At 36.1% G+C, this 22,508-nt stretch overlaps 1 protein-coding gene across 6 annotated transcripts in view; it reads right to left on the bottom strand.

The window, feature by feature from the left end:
- The window catches only part of SESTD1 (SEC14 and spectrin domain containing 1), a 152,914-nt gene that overhangs the window by 77,331 nt on the left and 53,075 nt on the right, over nucleotides 1–22,508 (bottom strand). For 4 of the 6 annotated variants that reach the window (XM_032292799.1, XM_032292802.1, XM_032292801.1 and 1 more), the window contains 4 exons: nucleotides 17,903–17,982; nucleotides 12,199–12,307; nucleotides 5,032–5,122; nucleotides 591–704 (listed from right to left, as the gene is read on the bottom strand). In XM_032292799.1, the coding sequence (XP_032148690.1) occupies nucleotides 591–704; nucleotides 5,032–5,122; nucleotides 12,199–12,307; nucleotides 17,903–17,957 (369 nt within the window). In that variant the 5' untranslated portion in view covers nucleotides 17,958–17,982. Of the gene's footprint in view, nucleotides 1–590; nucleotides 705–5,031; nucleotides 5,123–12,198; nucleotides 12,308–17,902; nucleotides 17,983–19,545; nucleotides 19,694–22,508 lie in introns of those variants that run through there. The other 2 variants (XM_032292800.1, XM_032292803.1) reach the window with 2 other exon arrangements.

The following is a 22,508-nucleotide window of genomic DNA, read 5'->3' as shown; positions in this document are numbered from 1 at the left end:
ATAAAAAACATGAATTTTTTAAAATAATAAAGCCCTACATAAATATTACATTTCCCATTCATTTTATATACATTAGAAAAGTCAAGACAAGACAAATTAAATAACTAAACCACAATACTGTATTAACTAGCATATACCATGGTTCAACAAGTTTGAAGAGAAAGGTATTTACTATATGGTCTTTAATAAAACATTTGTGCAGGTTTTCTTTAGTCTCAAATTTAACTCATAAAAAGATTAAAAACTTGTTTCTCCTTTACTCTCATTCTTCCTTCTGTGACTATAATACTTATCCTTTCCTAATAAAACATTCCCCAAGAACCTACCACTGAAACTTTCACTTTGTAGGCACTGACTGAGATGTTTTATTATTATTTCACTTTTGCTAAGCATGTGTGTGCAAGATCCAGAATGAAAATCTGCCTTTGTATGTATTTCTGCACTTAGTAAAGATGTGCATGTGTATCTATGTTCATACACACGCTATTTTTATATGTATGTCTGCTTGTACCTATTTGTTGAATATTTTTCTCAAGAAAAATACTATTTTAAAAGATATAACACACTTTAGAAAAAGAGATTACATTTACCTCAAAGCCAAGTCTATCCTTTTCTTTCCAAAAACAAAAATGTGTTACTTTCTTATCCCAGAATTCATCTGGCTTTACCACACAAACAAGGGACACCTCAGCTGGAACAACATTCTACAAAATACAGAAAAATAATTACAAATTACACATGTAAAATGAATAATTTACTAAATTTATAAATTACCAGTCAAGATTAAGCTACATAAGAGACTTTTGGAAAAGAATTAAAATAATAGAGAAGAAATTCTCTAAATTTTAAAACATACATGTCAATAAAGAAGTATTTAAAAAAGCTGACTTAGAAAACACTTCAAATAAACAATGCAGCATAATTGTATATGTAAATCACTTTTTGTTTTATTGTATCTCTTACAGTTTATATTAAACTGTAAGAGTTAACTTTTAGTTGCGAAATTATTAAATGTTTTTTCTACAATATAAAAAAATTTTTCTAACACAATCATCTTGGAGAATTTCTTCAAAAGATGTAAAATCAAATTTCTCACCAAAGTTAAGTTTTTTATCAGTCATTATACAATGAGGCCAAGATTTTACATGACTATTAACTTGAAGAGGAGAACAAAAAGCTAATCTTTGACAAATACAATTTCACATTTACTTGATATGGTTATTTATACTACCTAATGAATTGAAACAAACACTTATTGAATTAATATATTTCACATATATTTTATCAAGTCCCACAGAGTCTAACTTTAAAATGTATCTTAAATCCAAGTTCTACTGCCTGCATTGTTAACAGCCCAAACTATCCAGCTTTCTGAAATATCATTGTAACAGGCCTCCTTGCTGGACTTTTTCTTGCACTCTGAATGAAATTCAAACCTGTTACTAAGACCTAAAAGGCCCTCCAAGCTCAGGTCCCTGCTGGCCTTTCAGATCTCATCTTAATACCTTCCCCTCCTAGCTCACTCCTCCACAACAGCCACGCTAACCTCACTGTTCCTGCAATATGAAAAGTCTGTTCCACTTCAGGTCTTTGTCCATGCTATTTTCCCTATCGGGAATGTCCTTTGCCTTATACCTAGGAGTGCTTCCTCAGTTTATTTAAGATTCTGTTCCAACATTCCCTCTTCAGAGAGGCCTTCCCTGTCCACCCTATCTATAGTGGCATCATCTGATTCAGTCTCTTTTACTGCTATATTTTTCTTCGTAGCATTTATCAGCATGGGCTGTTACATGACTTGCTTTAATTTGCTTAACTGCTTATTGTCTAACTCTTCAAGTAGAATATAAGCTTCCCAAAGGCAGGTACCTTATCTATCCTGTCATCCCTCTATTTCCAGTGTTTATGACAAAATATCTGAAATATATAATAGAATACATGCTACAAATATTTGTTGAATAAGTGAATCCTCATTAATAAGTGGATCTCATTCTCTCAATTTTACAGAAGACTAATTTAATCAGAGAAATAAAGTCACTTGTCTGAAATAAGAGTTGAAAAGTCACTGAGCTGAACAGAAACTACCTCTATCTGACTCAAGTTCTACTACACTATTTCATATGCTCTGAACCTGGGTCAACACATTCTTTCCTAAAGGTCCAGATAATAAGTATTTTAAGCTTTGCAGGCCATAATGTCTCTGTTGCCACTACACAGTTCTATCAGGATAGCAGGAAAGCAGCCACACACAATATACAAATGAATAGGCATAGCTGAGTTCCAATAAAACTTTATAAACTCAAGAGCCCAACCTCTGTTCTAACCAATAATGGCAGCACTGAATAATTATCATAATTACTATGACTATTATTCAGGGAAAAATAGGAAACCTTTAGAGGTAAACATGCACACACCATAAATCTAGCATCTACTGCAACAACTGAATTATGACTAAGGTAAGCAAAATAAATTCAATGGTATCAAAACTTTTATCAGAGGGGCTGGGAAATATAAGATAGAATTGAGCTTTATTCATATACTACCTTGTAGAAGATAATTATTTCAAAATCATTGAATATGAAAGCTGGGAGAAACAAGAGAAACCAAGCCCCTTATTTTAGAGAATACTAGTTATAGACACTGTGGGGTCCCAAAGAACTGATCCCAGTACCTTCCAAGATGAAAGCAATGAATGACTTCATATGTAGAAACTGTCTGGCTAGAAGTAAAGAGGCCATTGCAACTTCTCAAAATGTTAACTATTAATAAATCCAAAAGTTGTTAAAATACCTATCAGAAAAGAAATCGCAAGAGGGGATTAAATCATCCATTGATTGTTCTTCAAAACTGCCATTGATCAAAGTCCAGTTCAAACAGCAAGTCCCAAACAGCTCATCTGTGACACAGTTGAATGACAGGATGAAAGGAAGAACACAAGGTCATAATTAATGGATTTCTTACCTAATAGTTATTTTAACAACTTTCACAGAGAAGAGTTAATTCTCAAGGTTTGAAATATAAAAGTGCTGGAAACACTATTTTTCTTTTCAAAGAAAAAGTTATTTTAGGACGCCAATTTGTGTTCACTTAAAAACTAATCCTCCAGAGGATATGTCCTTTCTAACACAAAGAGTGATTCTAGCCTGTAATCCCAGTGATTTGGGAGGCTGAAGGAGAAGGATCACCTGAGCTCAGGAGTTTGAGACCAGCTGGAGCAATACAGTCTCTACAAAATAAAAAAAACTTAGCCAGGTGTGGTGGTGCTCACCTCCAGTCTCAACTACTCAGGAGGCTGAGGGAGGAGGACTGCCTGAGCCAAGGAATTGGAGGCTGCAGCGAGTCATGCTACTGCACTCCAGGCTGAGTGACAAAGTCAGTTCCCAACTTAAAAAAGCGGGGTAGGTAGGGGGTTCTAATGATGAAGTTTAAGCTAAACATTTAAGAAGAATGAGGCAATTGGGTAGAAAATTCAGAGACCACCTCAGATGCATGCCACCGGCAAATATACACTTTAAAATGGATAAAGTCAAGGCCTGGGGCTTCCTTAGTTTATGCTAAATTCCAATTTTAAGCTATTTAAAATCCTTGAGCCTCCTGACCTTCTCTGTAAGGTTGTAGGGCCAAAATTAAATGAGATCATTTATATACCAAGCTTAGCACAGTACCAGAACCGTAATAAGCACTAAAACTAGAACTACAACCTAAAACTACCACTTTGTTCCTATCCCTTGAATCCCTTTTCCCCAATTAACCAAATAAATGATAAAACATTAAGAACCATTCTCCTTCGTTATAACTTAAATTTTAAAATTATATTCCTTTCCACAGAACCCTAAAGCAGCTACATATTATTTGTCAAATTCATTTAAAATTCTTGATCTTTCTTTCACTATCACTAATACCCACTTACGTGAATGATCCCAAGTTAGTGCCAATTTATGTTTCCCCCAAACTGGCCTGCCATCACCTACTCTCATTGTACTTACTTCATTTTTGAGCTATGTAAGTGAAGAGTCTCTGTGAGGAAGGCCCTCTTTACTTTCTTTAATTTAAATTGGATAATTCAAATTTTACCTCGCTAGAAGCTCTCAAAAGTCATTGAGCTGAATAGAAACCACCTCTGTCTGACTCTAAAGTTCTTCTACTCTGTTTCATTTGCTCTGAACCTGGGGTCAATACAGTCTTTCTGAAAGGTCCAGATAATAAGTATTTTAAGTTTTGCAGGTCATAATGTCTGTTGCCACAGAAGGCTAGGTGCATGAGAGCAATCGGCCCTCTACATCACTCAAATGTTTTATTTTTCCTTTTCAAATCATATCTTCAACGCCCTTAAAATAAATCAACAAATGTCTACTGGGAGCCTACTACATGCCAGGGATAACAGAAACATTCTGTGAGAAACATGAGGAAATATAAAATACAAGATTGGCATCGGATCTCAAAAAGTTTGTAATCATAGATGTCTATTAAATGTTAATTTGTGAGGGGATGAAGTCCCTGAGGACACAGCTGTTAAGTAAGTTTCTTCTGAGCTATAAACAAATAATAAGATCATCATAAATCCTGACGCTTTATGTAGGAAATAGGGGACTAGAAGAGAAAAACATGCCAGAATCACCTGAGAAGTTTCTTCGAACTAGACTTATCCAATCCTACCACTTACCTATAGTTTCAGATTGGGGTACAGGAGGGAGAATGATACAGACACCAGAGTATGCAAAAGCTCCCAGGTAAGTCTCATAATTTCAGTGCTCACACTTTTAAAATCACTGGCCTCCTTTTTTAAATTACTTAAACATGACATATTATTTTCATTTACAAATCTATTACAATAGAGTTGAGATTTATTTAACTGCTTAAATTCGAACCTAAGGAGTTGAATTTGAACAATCCAGTAGCGGTAAATGCATTTTCAGAACTCAGTCACTGCTAGGAAGCCAGGCATACTCCAGTAAATTAAATGCATTTGCCATTTTAACCAGATCTGTTGCTGTAAAATAAAAACCACTTCCTGATAGACAAAACCAAAATTACCTGTAGCATTACAACTACTGTTTTCACCACATTCCACTGTGATTTTCTGCCATCCACAATGACGGTAAATCCTCTAGCCTTACACTTCTCACTGAAACAAAACAAAATTACAACGCATTAAAACAAGCTCCAGATTTTGTTCTTCGTAATTCTATATAAAGAAAGTTTAAAAGTTAATTGCATATGGAGTAGAATTAGTCTCATTTGGTTTAGTTTACATTGTCAATAAATAAAATTATTCAGAGTATCCTTTCCTTTTCTCAATCAATTTATTTTTCTCATTTTAGGAAATGTTGGCAATTTATAAACTATGGTGGCAAGAAAATTATTCTAAAAGCATAAAAGCCAACGTCTTAAAAGAGAGGAAATCAAAGCAACATTCAAACAATACTACTAGCTTCTCAATTTCTTCATCTGTAAAATGGGATCACGGTGAAGTAAGTCATTAATTGCCAAGGGTGTTATATATTTCTTGTCTTGCCTTCCTGCCAGAAGTTTAAGATTTGTGAAGTGATAGTTCAAAACAGATAAAAAATAAAGTAAGTTATTAATAAACCACAATAATGGGCTTCTTAGCACTCTTCTGGAGAAATTTAACAAGATGAGGTAGAACTTGCTGATTAAAAAGCTTGAACAGACCATGTCTAACCCACTTCTGCTCTCACTTTTGCATTCTCAGTCACTTGACCAGCAGAATATTATCGTCAGTGTTGGAAAATGTGTTGTTCCTATATTATATTAAGTGATTCAAGCATTAACTAAACACTTCCCAGAAGTCTAACCTAATAAAACTCAACTGCTTCTGGAGGAAAATATTCCATTCTCAAGGCTAAAACTACGTATGCATTGTTATTATGACTGTGTTTTACTTACCAACTTAATATAAGGATCTCAAATGCCCTCCTTCCAATACAGAAAAAGTAACTACAACTTTGCTTATCAGAGCAAGATTTTGGTAGCAAAACCTGTCCCCATCCAAACTGTTCCCAATTATATACTTTATAGAAAAAATAAACAGTAGACCGTTTCCTGGGATTTAAATCCACTAGCAGTTCAGGGGACTTTACTAGTCCTTCTCTTCACCCTCCAAGCATGCACACTAGTTCCAAGAAGCTTCCTGGAGAAGTCATGTCCTGTTCTAATGATGATATTGCTAAAAGTTTAGAATGGGAACAGGCAAGGACAGAAGCTGAGGTTCCAAAGTAAACAAAAGAGTATTCAAGAGGTAAGGCAAAGTGATGCATATGTTCACACAAAAACCTGCATGTAAATATTCATTGCAGAATAATTCATAATAGCTAAAGAGTAAAAACAATCCAAACGTCCACCAACTGATGAACAGAAAAACATAACATAGTATAACCAAACGATGATACATTATTCAGCCATAAAAAAAGAATGAAGTACTGACAGATGCTACGACATGGCTAAACCTTGAAAACATTATGGTAAGTAAAGGAAGCCAGACACAAAAGGACATACTTTGTATTATTCCATTTATATGAAATGTCCAGAATAGGCAAATCCAGAAAGCAGATTAGCGGTTGACAAGTGTTAGGAGGAGAGAATGGAGAGTGACTACCAATGGGAACAAGGTTTATTTTGGGCTGATAAAAATGCTCTGATATTAGATAGCATAATGGATGCACAACCTGTGAATATACAAAAAATCACCAAATTGTATACTTTAAAAGGATGATTTTTATGAATATGTGGATTACATCTGAATAAAACACTTTAAGTACTCTATTTTTTTTTTTTTTTTTTTGAGACAGAGTCTCTCTCTGTTGCCAGGTGCCAGGCTGGAGTGCAGTGGTGCGATCTCAGCTCACTGCAACTTCTGCCTACTGGGTTCAAGCAATTCTCCTGCCTCAGCCTCCCAAGTAGCTGGGACTACAAGCGCACGCCACCACATCCAGCTAATTTTTGTATTTTTAGTAGAGACAGGGTTTCGCCATGTTGGCCAGGATGGTCTCAATGTCTTGACCTCGTGATCTGCCCACCTCGGCCTCCCAAAGTGCTCGGATTACAGGCATGAGCCACTACGCCTGGTCAAGTACTCTATTTTTTGATTTGCACAAATAAAGGATCCACTAAACACTCTTTGGGAAAAATTAAAGGTAAGGCAATACAGTGATCACTTGTGGGTTAGCAAAAGAAAATAAAAGACTTGCAGAGGGGACCAGGTAAGGTGATTCACATCTCTAATCCCAGCATTTTGGGAGACTAAGGCAAGATGATGACTTGAGCCCAGGATTTTGAGACCAGCCCAAGCAACACAGCAAGACTCCATCTCTATTTTTTTTTTCCAAGACAAAGTCTTGCTCTGTCACTCAGGCTGGAGTGCTGGGATGTGATCTTGGCTCACTGCAACCTCCGCCTCCTGAGTTCAAGCAATTCTCCTGCACCAACCTCCCAAGCAGCTGGGATTACAGGCACATGCTACCATGCCCGGCTAATTTTTGTGTTTTTAGTAGAGACAGGTTTCACCATGTTAGCCAGGCTGGTCTCAAACTCCTGACCTAGTGATCTGCCCACCCTGGCCTCCCAAAGTGTTGGGATTACAGGCATGAGCCACCACGTCCGGCCGACTCCATCTCTATCTTTTTAAAAATAAAAGACTTGTGGAAAAAAAGCAAACCTTTCATCTAATTACTATCTGTGGGGTCAGGTAATGAGGAGATTCCTGGAATTCTCCACGAACAAGACATCTAAGAAGACTGTCATGACTTAGGAGAGGATACAAACCCAAAAGAGATCAGCTAGGCAGGGTAGCTGGCTGTTGAGTGGTCTGGAGAATCGGCAACAACGCAGAGATTCTACCAATGCCTTATGCAAGTTTGCAGGAAGGAGAGCTAAGGCACAGCTATCCAGGAGAGGGCCCACCAAGAGAAATGTGCCATTCCCATAATGTGGTACTATCCCTGAGTTGCAGGTTACACAGCCATTTTGTTAAATACATTTTATACAAGCAGTATATTTATATTTCAAAGCATACTATAAATTAATCTGTACATTAATACTAAGAAAGTAATGAAGCTTGCAAATACCATCTGTAGTGATCTTAAAGGAATAAAATACTCTAAATTTATCTTTCAGAGTACTTAGAAACTCACTTAACCCTGTCATTTTCTCACATTTTACTAAGATAAATAATGAAAATACACAGAATCCAAAGATAACTATTTCAAAGTTGCCAGACCAAGTGGCCTTTCAAGTACTTGAAATAGTTTTGTTTTTTACTTCATCCCTGTAAGTGGAATGATGGCTTAAACTGCTTTTAACAACATAGTTAATTTAAAAGCATGTTATACACTTTATATAGGGCCTGTTGTAGGACCTGTAGTGCCATTAATAATAAATTCCTATACCCACTGTTAGCAGGTTTATAACTATATTTTAAGAACAGTAATAAAAAAAAAACTAAGACCTAGTCTCCTAGTTCCTAGTCCAGCTAAGCCTTTCAAGGGTGATGTAGCTAAGTTAAAATAGCTATATAGACATGAGGCTGTCTAAACAGTCCACTAACTTTTGACATAGAAGAGAATGTTAGTGAATTTCCTGGGACCAATATCCTGCAGCTCTTAACTCATTTCTTCGATTACAACTAAAGGCTTCTTCTCTTCCACTCATAGAACTCTGCTGATACTTACATAATGGCACTAATTTCACTTATGCTTTTTTTATAATTACTTGTTTATAATTCATCATCATTAGATAATATGCTTCCAAAAAGCAAGAATGTTATCTTGCAAATGTCTTGGCAGCTTCTAGAACTATACTTTAAATATGGAGGGCCTTTAATAATGTTAGATAACTCACATCATATCACATCACATCACATCACATCACATCACATCACATCACATCACATGACTCCTCAGTCAGATACGACAATGGCTTTCCATTTCATTCAGAATTGAAGCCCTTACCACGGCCTACGTGGTCTTCCATGACCTGACTGCTGACTCTCTGACTGCCCTCCCAGCACTGTGTCCCTCTCTAAAACTGCTCCAGCCACACCAGCCTCCTTGATGTTCTCAAAACACATTAAGCCTGCTCCTGCCTCAAGGCCTTTGCACTTAATGCTCACTGTCTTCAATGATCTTTGATTAGATTCTGCAGGGTCTGTCCCTCCTTTTAATCATCTCTGGTAAAATATCATTTTATTTTGTAAAGTATCACCACTCTATCACTCTGCTCACTCTTTTCATGCTTTGCTTTCATAGCACTCATGAATATCCAAAATACTGTACACTCAGTATCTGAAACACAGAACAAACTTAGGGCCAACCTGTGTAGAAAAGAGTCAAGAAATGCCTCCATTCTCAACTGAGCTAGGTTACCCATTTAAAATAACTATATATCACACCTTGTTCCTGTGACCATTAAAAATAAGCACAAAGTCTAAGTAAGAAATGGAGTTATTTCTTTTTATTTTTGCATAAATTTTTAAAAGTTATATTTAAAACATTGAGATAGTCATTGCACAAAAAAATCAATTTTGGACATCTCCTATTAGGAAGAGGCCACATTAGCTAGCTATACTGCTGGAGATGTCTGAAGTTCACAGCTGGACGGAGTTAAACATTAACAGCTGGATACTGGGAGACAAAAGCAGGACACACAAGAATGTAGACATACTAGAAATGAAAAAACCTTTCTAGGCACATGCTGGGCCTGATCTGGCAGGGTAATTTAAAAACATTCCTAGGACAAAACGAGAGGTGAAACATGGGAGATAACATGATAAAGTATAATGTTAGTTTTAGATTTTCTAAGTGGTGGACATATGGGTGTTCACTGTATAATTCCTTAACCTATTTTGTATATATGAGCATTTTAATAAAATGTTGGGAGGGTTACATTTTAAAAGCACTTGAGTGGTGGAAATTCTGAATGAAAAACATTGGTTTTAAGATCACACATCTAGTTAGCTGTTCTCCAGCATCACAATGGAGAAATCAAAAACACCTTAGCTCTCTAAGAAAATGGCAAGTATTGATAAAAAGCTGACAGCCACGTTTGTTAAAGCCAAAATTATGGGAGGCTGATCCAAGAAAGCAGAAGGATAGAGTTTTCACGAATATTTGAGAAGGCCAAACTTTTGCAAAACAATTAAGAAAACGAAGTATCCAGGTATCTATTTTGTTTTGCTAGAATACGTTCTTTCATCTTACTTCAACTTACACCTTCTCTGCTAGTTGGCAGGTATGTGCAGATATGCAGAAACTAATTCATCATTTATACTGGAGGAACATCATACATATATTTATATGACAAAGAGAGAGAAGATTTAAATAGTATAGGCTATTTTGCCTGCCACTGTACTTCCTGCTTGTCTATGCCAGCGTGAACATGAGCCTGGAGCTGTGAATGAATCTGCTGGTCCTTTAGCCTGCCTCAGTTACCCAGTGCCTCTGACAGGGAGAGCATCCTGTTGAATTGAATGTGATCCCAGTATATACAAACATGCATTTTCTTAAAACAAACCTAATCACAAGCCAACTATGACTTCTGGAATTTAGTATGAATAACACGCGCCAATGTTGAAGGAAAACCTAATATGTTCATGGGAAGATAACACAGTCTCTGATCCACCCTCAGGCATTTTTGAAAAATAACTCTGACAATTAGTAATTTTTGCTTTTCATCTGAACCTCAAATCTGGATTTCACATGAGATGCAACTACACTGAACTCTATTCATTTGAAGTACAAAAAGGCTCTGAATTGGTGTCAGGAATTGTAGACGCTCATTCCAGCTCTGTGACTCACTGGTTGTGTGATCTTGGGCAAGTAACCATTACCTCTGAGTTTCAATTTCCTCAACTACAAAATAAGGCAGTTGGTTCAGTTGGTACTTTACATATTTAACCTTCTATGAATCCATCTATGAATAATCTTTTCATAATTTGTAAGCTGTAAGTCTGGCTAGTCACGGTTACCTAAAAAGCAGTTTGTTATCTAATGGTGAATAGGCTAGCAATCCACAGCTCAGGGGATTAGCAAGATTATTCAATACTAATGTACTGACTACAGGTTCTAATAATTTTCACCCCCAGAAAGTGAAAAAATTGAAAATGTTCACATGAAGACCTCTATTTCCACAATATTAAAAAAATAAAACAGAATCATTAAATTATAGAACACTATTGGATGCAGGTGTGATTAAAATCAGTTGTTTTAACCCCATACTCTGCAAAGTGGTTTAAATGGAAAAAAGCTAGTATATCAATAAAATGCAAATATAAGAAAAACATATGAAGAATTGTTTACTCTAAAATGTTTAAAATTCACTAGCAAGAACTTAAGAGCAGTATATGTGATAGTCTTGTTCCTTTTTCTACCTCTACACTGTACAAACACAAATACACAGAAACCTGCCCTCATTCACATGCTTAATTGCTGTGGTTTACAAATCTGGCTGTACGTTAGAAATACACAGGAAGCTTAAAAGACTTCTTACAAATTCTTATAAGCAGGCTTCCCAAGAACAAATGGATCAGAATCTCTGGAAGTGAACCCCTCAACATTAGAATTTTGAAAAAAATTTCCAGATGACTAACATGCAGTCACAGTTGTACCCAGTACCAATTATGAGAGAAGCAGATGGGGTGGAAGCTTTGTTTTTGTTGTTGAAATGATGGGTAGGCTCAGGAAAATAAAGAGGTTTAAGTTTTGTCTCCACTGAAGAAATGTGAAAATTAAAATTCAAGGACCTTGGATTAAAATATAAACAAACATTTTTTTACATTTTTAAAACAAAAATTAACTCCTAATAGTCTTTATTCCCTCAACACATTAAAACCTGCAGACATATTTATATCAATATAGTGAAATAACTTACCTATATAAAGATGCCTTCTACTGATTAAATTCTCTAATTTTTCTAAAGTTACATGATATAGATGCTTAGTCACTGTGTTCCTAAAAAGTTGACAATACATACATTTTGGAAATCTGTATATAATTAAATTCATCAAGAGCATAAATAAGCATTTTATCTGCAATGATGTTATAAGTCATTGAGTTTAGAATCTACAATTACAATTTCACTATGAATAAAAGTAGATAAGATAGCAAAATATACTTCAACAACAGAAGGAATCATGAGCAACTAAGTGAAAACATACTGAGGTTTAAGAAAAGACACCTTTAGAGTCACCTTGGAATGCTGAGTAGGTAGTCTAAGGTGACACTCAGCTCATCCATATTTGTCTGCTCGAGGCATAATGGAATTGTCAAAATGAGGCCACTCCGTCTGTCCTTTCCTCCTATTAAAAAAAAAGATTTCAATTTAACATGTAATATACATTAAGGCATAACCTGAATAATATGTATTTGAATCCAATCTTACTAAAACAATAAGTTCAATACATAATTTGGAAAATATCTAATGGCTACTTATAGATTGTAAATGTTTATGATAATATAGGAGAATTATAGAAAATAAAAAAAAAAAAGGAAAAAATTCACCCATGAAATCTTCACCCACACACAGTAACTATCACTTTAAATTTCTTCCATTTAGTGTGCTCCTTAATGTAATCAATTCATTAAACACCTCTTGTGTGCCCAGCACAATAAGTATTTGCAAGTAAAATAAAATAAATTTCCAATCAACCTACGAAGAAAAGATTTAAGTCATAAGAAACGTAACAGTCTGTTATGTTGTATAAGATATATTATAAAATATTACAAAAAGGGATTTAGAAAATGATTAAGAGCTACAGTAAATGTGAAAAATTTCATTAAAAAGTTAAGACTTTATAAAAATGGAGTTGGGCATACTGGCATGCCTATAGGCCCAAGACTCTGGGGGAGGGGAGAGGAGGGGAGTTGAGGGGAAGAGGGGAGGAGTGGGGGGGGAGGGGGAGGGAAGAAGGAAAGGAAGGGAAAGGGGAAAAGAGAAAAGGGAAGAAAAAGAAAAGAAAGAAACGAAAAGAAAGAAAAATGGGTAGAATTTGTAAGCCAAGTGAAAGGAGTATTCTGTGATGAGGAATGATCTGAGTTAACTCACGAAGGTCAGACAGGCATATACTCTTCATAAGACAATAAAGATAAATCCTTGCCCAGCCGAGAAGAGTGCTTGGGACCTGGATATTGAAGCCTCGAATGAAGGCAGTAGAGTACAGTTACACTTCATGTGCATTCAAGTCCCCATCAGTGTTAATAATGTAACTTTTAAATACTTTTATTCCCACATCGTGTCTTTGAAAGTTTCCTACATGTTTGATTTTCATATTGAAGCCCATCTTCTGACCAAGCTGACATTTGAGGTCATTTTAGAATCTTAAAAAGCAGCAAATACTGAAAGAAACAATTCCATATGATCAACGGACATCTATCACTAAAAACTGAAAGGTGTGAGGCAAAAGACTCAGTGACACAAACGCAATTCATAACCTATGAACTTCTGTCCTCCATTAGGTCAACCATTACTGCTATCCAACCATTTTTTTTAATGTCAACAAATATTCATTGGAGATTATTCAACTTACTAATCAATCAATGACTTCAATTGCATATTTTTTGTTCAGCATATAAGTTTCATTTTTCAAAAAAAAACGGATTAACACAAGTGGTTTTCAAACTGCATCCCCTGAATGACTCTGTTGGTTTGGAAAGATTTTCTCTACTACTAAAAACGCTTGAAAATTACTGGCTTAAATAATCAATGGTCAGGAGAGGAAGTTAATAGGAATACGCTAAGAAATCTTTCATTTACTCTTCAAAATTGCTAAGCTTTATCCACGCATTAACCCAAGCCCAAAAAGAGGCTCACACCTGGACCATGTCACCCTGACTCACTGAAGAATTGTTTTTAGAAGATAAATTTAACATTCAGGGCTATATTTAACTCTATTCCCTCGGCTTTCATTCAGGGACAATAAAACAATCACCAGTGTAAAAGTACAAGAGGGGTGAAAGCTAACAGGAAAAAGACTTTCAAGACAGTTATGGTCAAAGGGTGAAATGCTACACAGAGACAAGTGTCACAAGATGCAAAAATGTCATGGTAAAGATTATAAGAGAATAATAGTGTTCACTATAGAAAAGAGTGTGAGAACACAGGCATTTTCAAACACCATTGGGAAAAATAGAAATTGAAACAATCTTCTTCTTGGAGTTTCAATCTACAAAATCTAACACAAATTTAAATGCGTATTCTTTTTATACCACTTCTACTTACAAAAAGGTATACTGCTAAACTCGTACAAAATACACAAAGCTTTCTAGGTATAAAATTAAAAAAAAATGCATAAAGCTACAAATAAAAAGAAGAATATTTACAACATCATCATTGGTATCAGAAAAGAATGGAGAACACATATATATCAAACAATGAGGGAAGAAGTATTAAGAAAGAAGAAAACATATTAACTAAAAAAACGATAACATTAGTGGAATTAAATTATTTTGTCATTTATAATATATACTAGGAAAACATGTCAATTTACACAGAGACACAATATACTTTGAAAAAAGGACATTAGTATTATCAAGGCAATTAGGAAGAGACATAAAGGAGAATAACACAGAGAAGGCAAGATAATACAGTCCAAATAACTCTGAATTGGCCGGGCTACGGTATCTATGCTAAAGCACGTAGAAAATTACTCAAAGATCCAAACTCTAGAACATCACTACACCCAATGTACCATACCACTGCTCCCACTCAGACTAATGAAACCAAAAGTTTAAAATGATAAACAAGATCAACAGACTCAATAGACCACTAGCTAGATTAACAAAGGAAAAAAAGAGAGGAGATCCAAATAAGGACCATTAGAAATGACAAAGGTGACATTACAAGTGATCCCACAGCAATACAAAAGACTTCTGTGCACAGAAACTAGAAACTCTAGAGAAATGGACAAATTCCTAGAAACACAGAACCTCCCAAGAATGAATCATAAAGAAATTAAAGCCTTCAACAGCCCAATATTGAGTTATAAAACTGAATGATCATTTAAAAATCTACCAACCAAAAAAAACCCTGACCCAGGTGGATTCACAGCCAAATCCTAGCAGACACACAGAGAAGAGATGGTACCAACCCTATTGAAATTATTACAAAAAACTAAAGAGGACGGATCGCTTCTTGTGTGACGCCAGCATCACCCTGACACCAAAACCTGGTGAAGTCACAACAACAACAAAAAAGAAAACTAAAGGATACGTTCATCATATCCCTGATGAACAGAGATGTAAAAATCCTCAAGGAAATACTAGCAAACGGAATCTGGCAGTACATCAAAAAGTTAATTCACCACATTCAAGTAAGCTTTATTCCTGGGATGCAACACTGGTTCAACATACACAAATCAATATACGTGATTCACCACATAAACAGAATTAAAAACAAAAACCATATAATCATCTCAATAGATGCAGAAAAAGTCTTTCATAAAATCCAACATCCTTTCATGATAAAAACCCTTAAGAACCTATGCACTGAAAAAACACAGCTCAAAATAATAAAAGCTGTCTACAGACAAACCCACAGCCAACATCATGCTGAACAGGCAAATGATAGAAGCATTCCTTAAGAACTGGAACAAAACAAGGATACCTACTCTCACCACTTGTATTCAATATAGTACTAGAAGTCCTAACAAGAGCTATCAGGCAAGAAAAAGAAATAAAAGGCAAAGAAATAGAAAACAAAGGAGTCAAATTATCTCTCTTTGTTGACTTTATGTTTCTATACCTAGAAAACCCTAAAGCCTCCACCAAAAGGCTTCTAGAACTGATAAATGACATTAGTAAAATTTCAGGGTAAAAAAATCAATATGCAAAAATAAGTTGCATTTCTAAACACCAACGACACTCAAGCTGAGAGCCAAATAAAGAACATATCCTCACTTATACCAGCCACAAAAAATACCTAAAAAATACACCTAAGCAAGGAGGTGAAATATATCTACAAGGAAAACTGTAATACACTGCTGACAGAAATAACAGAAGACATAAAGTAATGAAAAAACATTCCATCGTCATGGATTAAAAGAGTCAACATTGTTAAAATGGCCATACTACTCAAAGCAATCTACAATTTTTAATGCTTTTCCTATCACACTACCAATGTCAATTTTCACAGAATAGAAAAAACTATTCAAAAGTTCATATGGACCCAAAAAAGAGCCTAAATAGCCAAAGCAATTCTAAGCAAAAAGAACAAACCCAGAAGTATTACATTGCCTGACTTCAAACTACACTATAAGGCTACAGTAAACAAAACAGCATGACACTGGTACAGAAACAGACACATGGACCAATGGAACAGAATAGAGAGAATCCAGAAATAAAGTCACACACCTATAGCCATCTGATCTTCAAAAAAACATGCAATGGGGAAAGAACTCCCTATTCAATAAATGGAGCTGGGATAACTTGCTAACCATGTGCAAAAGAATAAAACTGGACCATACCTTTCACCATATACAAAAATTAACTCAAGATGAATTAAAGACTTAAACATAAAACCTAAAACTATAAAAATCCTAGAAGAAAACCTAGGAAATACAATTCTGGATACCAGCCTTAGCAAAAAATGTATGACTAAATCCTCAAAAGTAACTGCAACAGAAACAGAAATTGAAAAGTAGAACATAATTAAACTAAAGAGCTTCTGCACAGCAAAAGAAACTATCAACAAAGTAAACAGACAACCTACAAAATAGGGGAAAACAGTCACAAACTATGCTTCCAACAAAGGCCTAATATCCAGAATCCCTATGGAACTTAATCAATTCAACAAGGAAAAAACAAACCCATTAAAACGTGGGCAAAGGACATGAACAGACATTTCTCAAAAGAAGATATACAAGGGGCCAACAAGCATGCATATCACAAATAATTACAGCAATGCAAATCAAATTCACAATAAAGTATCATCTCATATCAGTCAGAATGTCTATTACTAAAAAATCAAAAAATAACAGATGCTGGTGAGGCTTCAGAGAAAGGGAAATGCTTATGCATTGTTGGTGGTCATGTAAATTAGAGTTCAGTCTCTGGAGAAAGCTGTTTGGAGACATCTCAGAGAACATAAAACAGAGAAATCTATAAAACAATGTATTTACCTGTAGGTATATACCTAGTAATGGGATTGCTACCATTCAATCCAGCAATCCCATTACTGGGTATATATCCAATGGAAAATAAATTGCTCTATCAAAAACACACACGCATTCAAATACTCCCTATGGCACTATTTACAATTGCAAAGATATAGAGTCAACCTAGGTGCCTATCAACAGTGGAGTGGATAAAGAAAACACGGTACATGTACATCATAGAGTACTACACAGCCATAAAAAACAAGGAAATCATGTCCTTCACCACAATGTGGATGCAGCTAGAGGCCATCATCCTAACTGAATATTGTCACAGAAACAGAAAACCAAATACTGCACATTCTCATTTATAAGTGGGAGTGAAATAATGGGCACACATGGACTTTATGATGGAAGCAACAGACACTGGAGACTACTCCAGGAAAGGGAGAGACGGGGAAAAGGGCTGACAAACCACCTACTGGATACTATGGTCGCTACCTGGGCGATGGTGATTGGACTCCATTGTACCGCAAACCTTAGTATCATGTAATAGATCCATGCAACAGATAGACACATGTACCCCCAAATGTAAAAAAACTGAAATTAGAAAAATAAATTGGACTGCCAAGAAACAGTATAGAGTTAGCTCTCCTAGTTCTCCACTCTGATTTAAAGATGTCTTAAAAATACCTTTTAAATAAAACTGTCATAAAAAAAATAAAATGCATTTGTCATACTTATCAAAGAAAAAACTATTAAAAAGTTTGTATATCAAACACTTCAAATTTTAAGAAGAAAACATACCTGAAAGGAAGGCTAGTTTTTTCTTCAGAATGGGTAATATTACAGAGGCCTCCATTTTACTCCAGTGAACTTCCTTAATTCTGAAAACACAGAAAGTTAAATGTCAACTACAAGCTAACAATTATTCCATGAACTACATCCTAATGATGGTTTATCCCAGAGTTTCTAAACCTGAGAACTACTGACATTCCGAGCAAGATGATTCTATTTTTGTAGGGAGTCATCCTATGCATTGTAGAATAGTTTGCAACATCCCTGGCCTCTACTCACTAAAAGCCAATACCACCCCCCTTTCCCAGCTGTTACAACCAAAATGTCTCTAGACATGGCCAAATATCCTCTGGTAGGCAAAATCACAAGTGGTTGAGGATCACTGGCTTAACTCTTTCTCAGAGCAATACTCTTGGGCTAAAACACTGCCTGGTACATGGTAGCAACTAAAAAAATAATCTGTTGAATAAACAAATGAATCAATCAAACAGGCAGTCAATCTTCCACTGCTTTCCTTATTTATTACACAGCTTAATATTAAACATCTGATTCTTTCCATTTCACTATTAAATGGCTTTCTTTAATTTCTCATATTTTTGCTCCCCTATAACATATGATAATACATCTTATCCTGTTTATCTCACTATATTTTCTAATACATTGTTTCAGTTTTTTTGCCCTCATTGTTAACTGCCTCCATCTCTCTACGTTTTACAGTTTTTAATTTTCCAGGGAAAATTTTGATTAGGCCAGTTAATCTTTTTATACCACGCCACAATTCTCTATTATTTGGTTCAGTTTTCCTGGGTCTACTCAGCCATAGCCAGTGGTTATAGCTAAATACAAAAAAGGAACTACCCTTATAGCAAGGGCTAAAGGCAAGACAGTTTCCCTTAAATGGAGGTTTTATCATAGCAGACATTCACACTTGGCCAGTCCAGAATACTACCAAATTTTGATTTTGAGGAGAATAGGACCTTTCAAAAAAACAACAACAAAAATGAACAAAATGGGATTCAATTCTATTTTCCTCGTATACTTAGTTCCGTATCTGAGAGAGTATTCTCCATCACATTGTATCCCTTCCTCGCCTGTCCCATCTCACACCCAGCCACCATCACAACACAGAGCAGTTCCTTGGAGGGCACTGTGAAATTTTATCGTATTTAGTAAAAGCATATTCTCTTGAAGACAGCTTCTAGTAGAGCAGAAAATATGACTCTTTGCATGAGTATATTACTTATTTGGCAAACACCTGCTATGAACCTATCCCACTTCAAGCTCTTCAGGCTGTGCTACCAGCTATAGCTAAAAACTCAATAAAAAATCCTGCCCTGCAAAAAAAAAAAAAAAGAAAAAAAATCTTTAAAAACCAAAAAAATAGATGTTAAAGAAAAAAAAAGATGGAGTTTTAATATTGATCAGATAATGGCTAATTAAGCAAGACTAATTAAACCAGTACATAATTTTATAGCTTTTGTGTATACAATTTAAAAAAACACCATGACCATTTATATGTCTTCAAAGAGAACAAGCTGTCCATCTAGATGATATATTCGAAGTTCCCTTGAATATTTGCAATTTGTTTAGTAAGTTTGTTCTATATTACTCCAGAAAATAGACTAATAGGAAGTAGGAGGAAAAAAGCTCACATTTTACATCTTTAATCTAAGCCTAGTAGCACTTCATGTTTTCAGATCAATAGCTTTTTCTGATGAGTTGTTATCCAGTTATACAAGAACCCAGAAAGCCTGGATTCACATCTTAGATCTTCTGTCTTATGACCAGCTTGCTGAAGACCTGATTTGAAAGTTTGATAAGGGATGATAATAATAACTATAATCGACTAGGTATTTATTATAAACTATGCACTGTTCTAAACAATCTCTTTTTATTATCTTATTTAGTCTTCACAACAGTTCTACGAGGTGGGTACTATTATTTATTAGCCCCAAGCAGCTTGTTGTTTTCCAATCCCACTATGGGACAAACCCCATCTATTCCTTCAGACTCATCTCTGGGTTGCATCCTAAAATACTGGGATAAATTTGACCCTCAGACTCTCAAAAAGAAAGTTTAATTTTCTTGTGTAATACAACATGGCCACCTTATAAACTTTCAGATCAGGAATCCCCCTGGGCTCCAAGTGGGACCCTTGCCCCCAGTATTATTTTACAGCTTGCCATTTTCTGTTGCAACTCTTCTAAATGGTCTGGAGTTCCTATGTCCAGGCTTTTATGACTCTCTCTCTCTCGGGATCCTGATCTCCACTGATCTCCACCAAACCTTCTGAATGTGCGCAGCTTTATTATCTGGCCCCACTGACTTTTCTGACATTGTGGATGGACTTTCTTTTTCTCTCTTCCATTCTCTCCAGCTAGCTGGATGGGTTGAGACCAGACCTTCTTCCTCTAACAAACTACCTTCACATTCAATCACACCTACTCCAGCTGCTCCCTCTCCTTCACCTTCCCCTCAACATCCCAAACTTCGATGTTGTTTTCCAGTGCCTCCTCTTTATCAGGGACCCTTCTCCCCTTCTCATACTAAGTCAGAGGCCATTTATGATTCCATTTCAGCCCCAGAAAAAGTTTTGCTGCTCCAGGACGTGGCAAATGGGGATCCAGGAACCATTAGAGCCCATGTTCCTTTTCCAGTGTCTGATCTTTCCTAAATAAAAACTAAGCTTGGCTCTTTCAGTCGGGGCCTTTCTCACTTCATGAAGGAATGTAAAGGACTACTGCTTCCTTCTACCTCACTTGGCAGGACATGTATATTATTTTCACCACTTGTTGCACCCATGAGGAAAAATCCCACATTTGGTCTCTGGCTCAAAGGTGGGCAGATGAGGTGTATACCCCAAGCCCCCAGGAGTCTGGCCCAGGGAAAGCTGCAGCACCTGCCACTGATGCTAGGTGGGGTTATCAAGAGGGAGCCCACAGCAGGGAACATTATAATCACATGATCACTTGGCTGATTGAAGGCATAAAAACGGCCATATAAAACCTGTAAATTATGCCAAACTAAGAGAAATAAGACAGGGGTCAAATGAAAACTCAGACCTATTTTATTCCAGGCGGGCTGAGGCTATGAGAATGTATACTAATATGAACCCCAAGAGCCCAGAAGGCCTCATCATCTTTGCTGTTTATCAGCCAGGCATCCCCAGACATTAGACATGAACTCTAAAAGCTAGATTAGAGACCATAAACTTCTTTCCCAACATTGCTGAACATAGCCTTCAAGTTCTTCAATAATTGGGAACAGAATAAGGGGAACAGAGCTACAGAGTAAGAAAAATGCAAGGACAAGAGACAGGCTTAACTGTTGGCTGCTTTAGAAGCCTCCAGCCCATTCGAAATTGTCCTAAGGACACTTCTCCAGGTTAAGTGTCCTTGGTGCAGAAGGACAGGCCACTGGATATGGTTTGGCTCTGTGTCCCCACCTAAATCTAATCTCCAATTGTAACTCCCATGTTTTGAGGAAGAGAATTGTAATCTGCAAATGTAGAGTGACGAAAGTTATTAGATCAAGGGGGCAGTTTCCCCCATGCTGTTCTTGTGATAGTGAGTTCTCACGAGATCTAATGGTTTCATAAATGGCAGTTTCTCCGGCCTTCCTTACTTCTCTCTCCTGCCACCCTGTGCAGAAGGTGACTGCTTCCTCTTCCACCATGATGGTAAGTTTCCTGAGGCCTCCCCAGCCATGCAGAACTATGAGTCAACTAAACCTCCTTTGTTTAGAAATTACCCAGTCTTGGGTATTTCTTTACAGCAGTGTGAAAATGGACTACATAGAAACTTCAGCCTAGATAGTCCTATTTCAGGGGTTTAAAATATAGCCCACACTCATTCAAACAAGCCCTAGCAAGAAACCTAACTGAACAATCTCTTAAGTGGGGATAACTTCTACAGTATGCAGATTACCTCCTCTTGTACTCCCCCCCACCCACAGAACTCACACACCAACATGCAGTACAAACCTTAACTTCCTAACAAAAGGAAAATAATTTTTGTTTAATTCAAAGGTTACTTAAAGATTATACATAAAAACAAGGTAAAAGGAACCAGGGAATAAGAGAGACATGAAAGAAATTATAAAGGTAAAAAGGTATTTTGGGAAAGGAAGGTTATATTCAAAAAAAGGTTTTATATGAGAAAAAAATCTTGTATGCTAAAGTCTTGTTCTAAAGCAAAATGACTGGTTGTTTAAGAAAGAAGAATGTTTAAGTCACAAAGTCCAAGCATGTCAAAAATAAGTCTGTATAGGTCATAAGAAGGTTTGTGAAGAATTTATGAAAGGAATTTTGTGGGTGATTAAGTTGGTTATAACTGAAAGGGAATTATTTAGGATAGTTTTTGTAACATTGCTCCCCCCATGTTAAAACAAGGCTTTCTTAAGGTATTAATCTGTTCTTGATAAAACTGCAACAAGTTTTACCTTTAATTTTATAACGTTTATTTTAAAAGCTTCTCAAAATCATCTCAGTTTAACTTTTGCTGTGTCTCACTGCTTTCCGCTTTTTCTCCCCTAAAGAAGGCCTAATATAATAACACTCTCCAGTTTTTGTCAGCTCCTGTCAGATTTTCCTCCAATTCTAACTGTTACTATGGCC

Source organism: Sapajus apella, unplaced genomic scaffold (assembly GCF_009761245.1).
Source record: "Sapajus apella isolate SASKATOON/1434 unplaced genomic scaffold, GSC_monkey_1.0 scaffold28, whole genome shotgun sequence".
In the NCBI taxonomy this organism is placed as follows: domain Eukaryota; kingdom Metazoa; phylum Chordata; class Mammalia; order Primates; family Cebidae; genus Sapajus; species Sapajus apella.
This window is presented reverse-complemented; position numbering and strand designations above follow the sequence as displayed.